At 41.6% G+C, this 12673-nt stretch overlaps 1 protein-coding gene across 1 annotated transcript in view; it reads right to left on the reverse strand.

Annotated features, from left to right (window-relative positions):
* The window catches only part of ANK3 (ankyrin 3), a 291984-nt gene extending 279515 nt beyond the window's left edge, over nucleotides 1–12469 (reverse strand). The window contains exon 1 of the mRNA XM_066191661.1: nucleotides 11912–12469. Coding sequence (XP_066047758.1) covers nucleotides 11912–11974 — 63 coding nt within the window. The 5' untranslated portion in view covers nucleotides 11975–12469. The remainder of the gene's footprint in view (nucleotides 1–11911) is intronic.
* Nucleotides 12470–12673: the final 204 nt, after the last annotated feature.

Below are 12673 nucleotides of genomic sequence, written 5' to 3' on the forward strand. Positions count from 1 at the left end.
GCCCTGCTCCTCCATTTCCAGAGTGTCCTCAACACCAGCTGCAGTCACAGCCAGCAGCTTTACAGGTCAGGAAAGCACCGCTCCTCATGCACTGCATGACCTGCCAAAAAACAGAACAGCAGATCTCTCTGAATGCAGCCAGCTTGCCTGCCTCATACTCAAACTTTTCTAGATTGCTAACCTCCTTTTCCTTACTGCTGCAGAGGTTTTCTGGTAGGCTTGGAAGCAATTTACCAAGTATCAGGTGGATAGGTCCCTTCCGTTAAATGTAATTTCGAGAAAATGAGCCATGTTTGCCCTGGTTTACAATCAGGTGTAAATACCAGGCTCTGAAATCTGATGATAAAAACACCCACTCCAGAAATAAGGCAGAATCTGTGCTGCTTTCTTCTCACTCGCAGTTTCCCGTACAGGGAATAGTTGGACGGTGCAGCCCATGGGAGCTCTCTTCCTCTCAAGGTCACTGCAAAGGGCTGCCTCTCCAAACTGGCCCTGCCTGCTTTGCATTTAATTTGACATTAGGGTCAGTTCTGCCACAATGGAGCTTCCTACAAATACATATGTATGTGTAGAGAAGTGAAAAACAAAGTGATGGGTGGCCACATGTTAAGTTTGCTTTCAAGATCTCACTGCAGCCAACACCTAAAAGCAGAATGGTGAGTGCATACAGAAGTCAAAGGCTGGCTGTGCAGCTCAGAGTGAAACATTCCATTGTAAAGACATCTTTTCATTTAACTCAGCTATAGATTTTCATAAATGAAAAGCCTGAGACATGACAAGGAGTAGGAAGGACACCATTCTCTGCTATATCCGTGTGTGTGTATTACAAAGGAAAGGAGAAGGCATGGAGAGAGACAGGAAATCCCTGTATTAGAAAGTCAAGCCATGGCTATAACAAAGATGCCTGGAAAGGGTAAGTGGAATATTTGTAGCTGTGGACACCTGCTTTACATCCAAGTAAAGAGGGAAAACAAGCACACAGTTGAACTCATTACATAACAGACATCGCATCAGGGATAAGAGGCTTGGTGCAGCAAAAGAAAATATTAAGGTGGAAGCAAATAACTTCTCAGTTTCGTTGCATTTGGGTTTGTTTGGGTTCGTTTGGTTCCTATTTAAAGGCAACGCTAGAGGGCAATGCAGAACGAACCTGCACCCTGCATACGATGCCCAGCTGGGGCTGCTCCGCAGTCTTCACACAGCACCCGTGGGCTCCTATTCCTGGGGCTTGTTTTTAAAGAAGTTTTTAAAGAAAATGTCAAATCTCCCTCCTGAAAGAGAGAGATTTGAAAAATACCTGTTTCCAGATATTCCACTTGATTTTTAGTTTTTTACAATACTAAGTTGCCAAGAAATGTGGTAATGTTACCAGGCTCAGCACGAATCTGGGCATACCACCAGTCATGTGGCCGCTCAAACTGGTATATCTGAGGGCTCGATAAAACAGAAAATGTTGCAGTTCTTGAGTTTAACTATACTCCTAAATTCAATAAAAGAAGTTATGCTCCTGTTTACAAGTTACTCTGAAATTCAGCCTTAAATTTTTCTCTTCAATTTCTCTTTAGTAGCATCATGAATTAGAATGTTTCAGGCCACTATTCCACTTTAAAAAGTTCAGCTTTCAGACAAATCACCTGCAGCCCTTACTGCAAATACAATATTTCAATATTCCTGACAGTTTCATCTATACCTGTGGATGAATAGACATTCTCTTTGGTTTTATTTTAACTGCCAGCAGTTGATCTTCAAAAACTTTCATTTATTGAGTTACTTAGTTGTTAAATTTAATGCATTAGTCAGTTATAAGCTTCCATAACAAAATTTTTACGTATTTTTAAAGTTACTCATAATTTTCACATTTTTAGAATATTTATCTCCAACTGTATATTAAAAAAAAATTTAAAAGAGGTGGCTGCTGAAATCTGCTTTAAGAACAAAACAGTGAAAACCCTATAAACTATATTTAACACAAGTTTGCTATAGCTACTTGGGAACCTTTTTCCTCAAATAATTTCCTAGTAGCTGATTACAATATTGTTAGCGCCACCCTTGAAATGCCTTTTATTCTCATGTTAAAATATCAGTAAAATAAGCAGGCTTGAATCACCTAACTGTAGCTGTACTTTGATTCACATCCCTATCTGCCTTGCTATACACATTACCCACCTGGTTTTTGTTACTTAAAACTATCATTACATTTATGCTCACAATACTTCTTTCTTTAAAAAAAGGTTAATAATATCCTTTTATGCTCCATGGATGCATTCTAAAATAATATAAAGCTTCATTTTCACCTAGGACTGAATGATGAATGATAGAATGACTCTTCTGGGTACAAAAGCAAAGCCATTTACTCATTTCACCTGCCTAAGAAACACTTTTTCTTAGTTTTGCCTTCCAAAACTATTTCAGAAGATGCTCCTACTGACAGAAAAGTGTTTACCAAGTGGCAAGGAAGGCCAGGATGCTGCATGTAACTGGTGTGGAAGGAGCTCTAAGAAGAAAAGACATAGTGCAGGATAGGTAGTAATGAAAGGAAAGAGGTTAATTGCTTCCATTGTCTCTTATACTCATCATCTATTCTTTTGAAGGAGCTGTACAAGATTTGTGCAATGAACACACATGAAGACCAAGAAATGCTCTAAATGAAACTTGTTTGAAAACTGAATTTAGACAAGAAAAGTGACTGACAAACCACTCTGTCCCAAACAGGCTTAAATTTGTGGTGCCTGAATGACTGAAATAGCTAAATCTCACTATGGTTTAGGGTGGACTGACATCCCCATATTTAGGTTTTTCTAAAATAAAAGGACTATTAAATAAAACCCCTCTCTGGGATGTGTCCTTCAGAGACAGTAGAATGTGAGTGGAACCAGCTGCCAGAATTACACAGACCATCCCTGATAACAAATTTTCAGCTGGAAAACTCTTCCAAGTGACATCACTCCATTTGCTAAGGCTTTCCCCTGTGGTAACTCCACGCTGGCATTCTACTGCAAATATTAATTACCAATTAGTAGTGATACTGCCTCCCAAGCAAACACAACAGTAATTAAGTAAATGAAATTACAGGTCTGTTTAGGGGAGCAGGGGAAAGGGGAAGAGCCCTCTGCATCACCTGCACAGCATTAGCCCCATCTGAGGAGAGTACCTGTGCATGCCAAGGACTCTGCCTGAGGGCTCTGCATTCTGCATTCACATCCCTCACACCCGGCTGAGGTTTTGCCTGGAGAGAGCCATCCCCATCAGGATGAATTTCACCCTCATCACATACCGCACCTCCTGTTTTGGAGTGCTTCAGCAAACAGCATTTAGTCTCATGGGATGCAAGACCAGTATATCCCTGTCTCTTAGGAGGCAAACAAGCCCAGGCACCGCCCCATCCAAGAGAAAAATGCTGGAAATAAGGAGAAGAGGGTGAGTGTCCTCTCCCTGTTGTTGCCCAAGGAAATGCCACCAAGGATGGACCTTCTGCTTCCACTTCCTCTACCACCTCCCTAATTTCCCAGATTCTCCCATTCACCCCTCTGACACAAATTCCAAGATAATTAGCAACTTCCAGCACACTAGAATCACTCAGATTTAAAGTGTCTTATCAACATATTCAAGAGCTTTTCAGAAAGATTCTTACTTTCTAGTTTAGAAACTGACTGATGGAAATTAGTGATGGGACCTTGTTTAAAAACATCAGCCACTCCCTGACTAAGCATCTCCTTAAAAACACTGTTAGGGGATATCACACAAATACCAAACTGTACTGCTGGTATTCTTTTCACCTTTGTGTTTTATATTATTTCATTAAGACCAAAATTGATAAAATTGTTCACTACAGATTGTTCCACGAATGACAGACTCAAAAATAGAGGAAGAACACAGCTTGCAGCAATCTGTTTGATAGGAATATAAACTTAAACCAAACTGGAAGAAGGCCACACAAACATCAGCAATACATAATGGTTATATTGACATTACCACCCAAAAAAGTATCATTCCCATCAAATTTTAAACAATTTTAAAATTTTAAACAGCAATTTTAAACAAAGCCATGAAACAGATTTAATGATGAATATGAACTACCATATTTCTCTATACTATTCCCTTTCTCAATGCAAGATGCTTTAAAAAATGTTTCAGACAAATCACTCCTTGTTTACATTCACAAATTGCTAATGCACCATAGAGATTCCTCAGCATACACAATCTCTTGTGAGCACAAATCTGAAACAAGTCTCTGATTTAAGAGACTGATTTAAGTCTCTATTTTAGACACCTTAAGTGTCTTAAATAGACTTAGCTATGCATTCAATTTAGGCATAATAAGACATGGGGCATCTTACATTACAGAGAAATGCTAAATAAAATATACATGTGTAGTTTTAGCCTACCTAGCCAATTAATTCCTCACCTTCCATGCTAATGGAAAAATGCCAAGTTTGCCCCATGCTGGTTTGGGAAAGAAAGGATAGGAAAGTTCATGCCTGCTGCCATTTATCCAGCAAATACTTTCAACTAACTGAGCCAGCACCTGGCAGCCAGAGGAATGCAACAGCTCCCACCTCATTACCAAGTTAGAAAATAACTGGGAGACAATGTGGCAATTATTGTTTCTGTTAAAAAATGCATTACTATTACACATACTACAAACTTCAAGTCTGAGGTCTTTAGAAGACTGATCAATGAGAATTCATTACATTATTGGCTTGACCAGATACCAAAAAGCTTCATCACTTGAAATAAGGACCTTACACCAATTTAATAAAATGTTTTTATGCAGCATTTAGATTTAAATCCTGAAGGTGAACCTTTCTGCCCAGGGAAAGATCCAACTGGCAGACACGGTGTCCTGTTTTCAGCATAGGAAGCTAACACGGAGCTTCAGCAACATCTGCTTTTTCAGCTTAAACCCCTCAATTGCCTACTTCTGTAATTACCCCTTCTCTGCTAAGCTACCTTGCTATTTTCAACAGACAGAGGGGATAGAAGTAGTTCTGTCCCAGCAGAGTGTTGGCTCTCTGGAGCTCAGGAACTCCGCACAGCACCATCCTCTACTCTACCTGGAGTCAGCCAGAGGTGGAGTAAAGCTGCAGGTTCCAACACCACCTCCACAAGCTGGAAACGGGGTGAGGAGGCTGAGGAACAAGCCCATGCTCACTCAGGGTTATGCAGATATACAGGCTCTTGTCAGGAATTCAAAGGGGGATGCCCAGATGTAGATAGTTTTCTCAATCTGAGATTGACAGATTGATCAAAGTATTTTTAGCTTAAGTGACAACCATTATGTAACTGTGATAAGCACTTCAACACCTACCAGACCTACCTAGGTGCTTTCACTAAGACCTACCGAATTCCATGGCTGCATCAGTCATAGGGTTTGGAAAAAAGAGGTTGAACAGAGACCATTCACGGTCTAAGGAAGCTGGGAAAGGTCTCCAAATGATCCAAAATAATTTGAAGTTTACATAGGGGTTTAATAAAGACTGTTACAAAAACTTCCATACTGGTCCCTGTCGCACTGATGACTGCAGAGCTGCAAGATGGAACTGGAGCTGATCCACTGTGCCTCTTGCAGCTCAAACCCACTTTCCGTAATCAAATCTAATTGTAACCTAATTGTACTTAAAACAATTTACTGCAAAGGAGACAACCTGGCCTGGACAGTAAGTGCCCAGCTTGTGGAGTAGGAGACACTGGAAGTCCTCCAGCTGAGGCGCCAGCAACAACCCAAGTCATGCTGGAACACTTCCCACGGCACTCCTGCTCTGCCAACCTGCACCCAGCAAGCACCACCAAGGAAACGGACCCTTCAGGGGTCCTGTGGGTGACAGAAGAGGTGAAAGCACACGGGCTCCATTCTGGAGATGGAAAACCCACCATAAAGGGGCAGAGCAACATGAGGGAAGTGCTGAGAGCACAGAAGGTTCAACCCAAAACTGGACTCAAGGCCATCAAGTTCCTGATGGAGGACGTGCACTGACAGGGTCATTCAAGGGAAGGAATAGCGCAGAAAAGCAGTGAGGACATGCTGAAAGAGAAATTCAAAAACAAAAAGGGGAGAAGGCAGCACATCCCTTAGAAAGACGGCAGCATGGAGAAATGAGTAGTCCTACAGCAGCTGGAAATGTGGCTCATTGAAACAAGGGGGAGACTGCCACAAGAGGGGCAGAATTTAGTGAAGAGGAGGAAAAAAGAAATCAACTGAAGCACTTTTCCACAGTTGTGCTTGTACTTCTTAGACCTATTCATCGGAAGGACAAGAACTATTCACACATGAATTTTCTGGGAAAAGCTCAAAACTGTAGATGAACTTGTGTCACACGATCCAGTAATCTAACTCAGGTTTCATATTCTCTCACAAATTTCAAGATTCCTCTGTCAAAAAAAGCATGTTAAAAAAAATCATTGTTTTTTCAGCAGGAGTGGTAATTGAGCAGCAAGATGGAAGGACTGTCACTCAAGTTACAAGTTGTGTCACTTATCCAGGGTGAATTATGTTAAAAACATGAGTAGCATAACACACCATGCTGCTTCATTTCATATAGACTATAATGACTAGAGACACCCTACAATTTCTGAACCATATGTGCCTAGGGGCCAGGAGCTGCTAACTAATACTACCAAAGCTGGATAATGTCAATTAGAGTATTTTCTCCAGGGAAAAGGTACATTCAAAACAGTAAGGTTTTTAACTTTCCATTACATATGTTTTCTTTTGTTCGAGTATGATAAAAGACAGAAAGCATTACCATGTACCAAAGTGATTCCAATTGAGTGACAGGAATCAATACATTTTAATTTTTCTATGTCAGTTCGGAAAACTGAGATGGCAAGAAAATGTAAATGTATTTGATTCAAGGGAAAACTGTTTTAAAGCATAAAGTTTCAGAAAACAATTAGGTTTAAGGATAGTCATAATGATTGAAAACTACTCCATTCCACTGTTCCTGGGCATTTGTTATTTGGACATGCAAATGAGGAGTATCTTCCATAAGTTCCAGGGGCTCTTTGTGCTTTGTTTCCTCTTTAACATATCGGCTGAAAATGTGAGGTTAAAAATCTATCACATCGATAAAATGGATGCTAAAGCCGAACAAGTAGAAATTTGCAGGCAAGGCCAACCCAAATCTATTTATCATCCACCAAATTCAATTTTCAGCATAGGATGTATTGACATACTAAGGATTAAGACTATCACCATATAATTACATTTAAACCTATAAGAACCATTTCTCATCCTTAGAAACTTGAAATTAACAACACAGTATAAACTTTATTTACAAAGACAAGAATAGATACGGTTTCCCTATAGAGTCTATTTGCATTTTGTTTCACAAATCTAAGCAGATTTTCATTTCTCAGCTTGTCAGAAACAACCCAAATTTGGAAATCAATTTACACTCCACATAATAACTTAATTTTATGAATAAATTAAAAGCTACAAAACTATTCAGAAAAGTCTACCATGAGCATTTTCTTTATCATTAGCAATGAGCGCTCCTCCAGTGGGAGCAAGCAGCAGTGAATACTCTCCCCCGACAACAATAATGTGCACAGGAACTGAAGCAACCAACATTAGCGAATCTAGTGGTAAGAGACAGCTTTGAAATAAGTGCAACATCACCACAAATGTCAGAAACAAAACATGAGTGCTCATCTGGTCATGACAAAAGCTGGTATTCACCGGTGCTGAGTTACGAGCGCCGGAAGATCCACTGCCACCATACACACAGAGATTAATCATCTGACCACGTAATGATGAAATGCCAAGAGCTCAGGCGCCCTGACATTGGCTCCACTAAAATCAGTGATGTCATGTCAGGAGAGAGAGGCTTTGCTTATAAAGGACCTGATCCAGCTCCACCAGAGCCATGGATAGCTCTTCTTCAGATCACTGCTGATCCTGCAGTGGGGAATAGCTCATCACACCCAGGAGCCTCTGATCTCCCTGTCCCCGCACAAATTGAAATTTCTACCCCTTGAAATTTCTCATCCCAGGACACACTGCTGACCAGATTTTCAGCAGTGTGCCACAACGGAAGAGTCCCCTCTGGAGACTGCCACTAATGCTGCTGAGTCAAACCTTGGAGCTACGACAGAGCAAATGTCCCTGGCAGAGATTGCAAAGTGTGTTCCCAGTGCAGTGGGCCCAGGGTGTTGGCTCAAGAAAAGTGGATTGAGCTAAACTGCCTATCAGTCCAAAAAATAATGCTGGCTGCCCTAAGCAGCCTGACCCCAAACAGTGATTTTTCACCTGCTGCATAAGCAGCTGGCTCTTCCCTGCACAAGGTTTTCATTCTTGATAGAAAGCAATGGAACACAATGCTGAAATCATGCTACAGTGATCAACTAAGCAAGGCAGACAGGTGAATTAATAAACAGATTAGAATGACCTTAAGAGGTCAGCATGAGCTCTCTCCTGTGTACTTCTAAGAAGAAACTGTATTTACACATTTCTTTTAAGAGTTTTCATTACTGATTTACACAACGCATACACTGAGAGACATCAGCAACCGTAATTGTGCAGGTTTTCTAAAGATCCTGGAGGAGGCAGAGGAAGAAGGGGAACAAAAGATTCCTCAAATCAAAAAATATGCATTTTCAGCAAAGCTTCTGGTACAAGAGTTTAATGTGAAATTTCCCACTACTCAGAAGTGACTGATGCCCAGCCAATAACCATGAAATGAAGTGGGGGAAAAAAATTACAACAAAAGTTTTGGGCTGGTCTAATTTATTTTTAATTCCTGCACTTCTGAATACCTTTCAAAGCTTCAGAAGACCAAGGAATTTTCATGGCTAATTTCATTCTTGCAGTTTGAAGGGGAAGAGGAAAGAATACTCTTTTGTTAAAAAGCAAAGCACATCTTACATCTCTAATGACAGCTGAGTTCAGAGCTCTCCTATAACTGAGATTCCAAAATTTACTGGAAAGTGATGACACAAACATAGGGGATAAAGCTCTTCCACAAGGCCTTGGGTTTCAACTTGGCTGTTTCAAAATAACGTAAAAATGTGGCTGGAAATTGCAGGACAACTGACACTCAAGCACAAGAGGCACAGGCTGCTGGAAGGGAGGAACCCTGAAGGATGAAGCAGAGAAACTAATTAGGCTTCCTATTCCATCAGAGCTAATCCTATCCAGCGCAGCCTCAGCAATAAATATTGATGTGATACCTTAATCATCCTTTGAAAGCTGTATCCCCGCTGAATACTCCAGTGCTAAAACAAAGCATTGTTCTGCTTTCATCTAAATTGTCCATCCTTCTCAACAAATCTCAGTGACACCTCCCTGGGTGGTTTCTTATCTTTATCCTCCCCACCAAGACTGGTATTTTCAGCATACTTGCTGAAAATCTATTCCTTTGGCCAATCTGTTCTAAATGCAGAGCTACTGCATGGCTTTGTGCTCAGAAGTGAGACCCTGTTTGCCAGGTGAAGGCTTATTTTTGAGGTAGAACCTAATCATCTAACTCTGGAAAATCTGAACAGACGCCGCTGATTGCATTTTCCCTATAGCAAATGGAGTGACCTTTTCCTTGCGGCCCCTCCTGCGTATTTATTTCAGAAATTGTGTAAGAACAGGAAAACCAAGAGTGGATGGAGAGGGAATGGGACATGAACAGCAGTGAAAGAGAAGGAAGACTTGCCACCACTCGACTCTAGAGATAAACGAGACAGAAGGCAAGGGAAAGGCTAAATATGGAGAAAGCACAGCTGCCAAGAAAGGAAGTATCTAAAGAGAACAGGAAGGCAGGAAATACCCATTTCAGGATACCTTCTCTAGGATGGACAGGTGGCATAGCTCACTGGAACCACAAATCCAATCTTCACTCGGCTCAGGAGTTTACAACCAAATACCATTTGTTTATCTAAATCCTCTTGGTTAGCTCAGTAACGCTCTTCAAGTACACCCTCACTGGCCATTCAGGGATTCATCTTCTGAATCAAAACAATAAATTTAAAACCTTCCCCCCCAAAGAAAAGAAGGGCAAATTTCTGTCAAAACCAGAAAAATGATGGCTGCCTATTTAAAATAGAGCAGTCCCCTTCCCATCAGGCCGTCCTGGATCAAGCCCGTGTCTAACAGTGACATGGAAGCAGCCTTAATGTGCAAATAGTCATGAGAGACATGCTCCAGCCCAACACAGCACATCCTAGCTGCCTCCAGGATTCCAACAGCACGAAGGAGAAATCAGACCGAGGAGGAATAGACCGCTTCCTGCAGGTTTAAGGAGCCGCAGTCGCTCCATGTTGAAACACAAATGTTTGCAGTCACACCCTGGTTTTGGCTGCAGCTCCTGTGGCCAAGGCTCAAGGCACGAAGGGAGCCTTTGCCATTACCTCACAAGACACCAGCACCGTGCCTTTGGCCTCCCGTGCTCACAGCAGAATCTCACAAATGTAAATGTGTCCCATTGTTCCCTCCAGCCACCCCCCAGAGGCCAGTGACAGCGCCCCAGTCACCAGAGGGGGGATTTGGGCAGGGCCAGCTGTGCCTACAGAAGTATCACCTTCTCCAGGTGACAATACAAGCAGGCTGTGACCAGCCATTGCTGGAACAGCAGGTGAGACTCCAAAGTTTGCTTAATCCTCAATACCCTGGGCTGCTCTGTCTTGTTGGCAGTTGGGTTGGTCCTCTAGAATACATGGATCATCTGTATGAGCTTCAGCCCTAGGAAGTGGTGCGTGCTATAAAACTGTGACTAGATTGTTGGATACCATAAAAATTCTTTCTATAACATGGTAAAACATTAACAGTCAAAACTTACAACCCACCCCAGAATTTAGGTGTAAATGTATCCCCTAGTCCTGAGGCAACCTATCAACCCTGACAGAAACATATGTCAGGAAGGTATCCTAATTTACCATTAAAAGTGATTTCAATTATATTTTCCCATGCCTCCTTCAAAAGCAGCTCTTTGCAATTCTGGGAGAATGGAAGGGCCAATATGGTTTAATTTGCTTTTTCAACAACCAGCACTGAATCCTTCACCAAGGAAATGGATTAACTATGAGGCTGTCATACACTTTCATATGGTAGGAAGGCAAACACATGCTCAGAAAATAAAGGGTGGGAGTCTGAATATATTCTCTGCAACAATGATAAACCTTTCAGATGTCTTTTTTTTTTACAGCAGTCATTATAAATTAAGATACCAAGTTAATATTTAAAACAAGTTAGAAAAAGCTGAAGAAGTGTGCTTCCTAGATTTACCAATCTGTTTTTTGAGTATAAACACATGAAAATCATCATTTTCCAAGTGGGAGGTGGAAATTACATGGATATCAGGAAGGCAAAAAACTGCAACATAGAAGGTAATAAGCAAATTTGTCTCTTAAGTACAGTTTCAGGCAAAAGGCTTACGCCATAAGAGAAATTTGTCTCCCTGAAACTGGAATTTTATTCCAGAATTTAATTGACCACAGTAATTTCAAGCCCCAAAAATATATAAAACTGATCAAAGGGACACACAACAAAAACCATAGCTTTCATAAGATTACTGCTTATTGTAAACTTGTTTTTCTTAGCCATGTCCATGATATTCATTTACATGAGCACATGTTGATTATCAGTCTCTCCTTTGAAAAAGGCTTCATTCAGATACCTGTTTATCTGTAATCCTATGTTTGGAACACACAATGAAAACTATAATCACATTGAAATTCTGTAGCTAACATATACTTAAAGCCAGGAACACCAAATAATGCAAAACAACTGAGTTGCAATGGTAATACTGATTCCAGCAAAGAACACACCCATCAGCATCTAGCATAAACAGAACCATCCTGATTCTACCACCATCCTTATTCAAAACAAATTATCAAACCAAAGCCACTCCACACCCAGAAGCAAATAGGTCGAACACAAAATGAGTCAAAAACAGAATTACAGCCGACTGTCTGTACAGGGAGTTACCTTTTTTCCCTTCTTTTTCCTGTGAGCTGGTTTAGCATTTTTCTCCTTTGCTTCCTCGCTCATTTTTTCAGCAGGTAAACGTTCGGGGGAAGGGGAATCAAAGAGATCACTGCTTGTATTCCAACATGCAAAGCCACTCAAGTATTCGCAGCGCTGAAACCAAAGTCCATCTGCTGACGCTTCTCAGACAAGTAACAGAATAACTGCTCCTAAAGGCAGCCTCTGCTCCTCCTGCACAGCCGGGGATCGCTCATAGCCTCGCTCTGCTTTCCCCCGTGAGAAACGGGCTGTTCTCACATCAGTCCGATCCCTCTCCAGAGAAGCAAAGGCGTTTTCCTCTCTCTGCTCCTTAACCAGTCTTTACTCCCGAGATCAGATCTCGTCCACGTTTCCTCGCCTGGTCACCCGGAGCGCTGCCAGTCTCTCAAATGGAGTTGATGAGGCAGGCAGCGATCAGCTGCAGACGCTGGCAGGGCTCCGAAGGGCTCACCAGCCCGTGATTTGCCTTTTCTCGCAGACACCGAAAGTCAGCCCGAATCGTTCGGGTTGCCGGTCGCGTACAATACCGACATGTGTTGAATGCATCAGGGCATACCAGAAAAGGAAGCCTCCAAGAGTGATAAAAGATCAGGTTACTGGATCTTAAAGCCACTCCCAGGCAGATCCAAACAATAAAAGGCACAACATTCTCCTGAAGAAATTGCTAGATGAGATGTTTACCTTTCCAACAGCTCTATATCCCCGTCCAAAGGACCTGAAAAT

This window comes from Chamaea fasciata, unplaced genomic scaffold (genome assembly GCF_029207755.1).
Source record: "Chamaea fasciata isolate MVZ Bird 193981 ecotype frontalis unplaced genomic scaffold, bChaFas1.0.hap1 SCAF_9, whole genome shotgun sequence".
Lineage (NCBI taxonomy): Eukaryota > Metazoa > Chordata > Aves > Passeriformes > Sylviidae > Chamaea > Chamaea fasciata.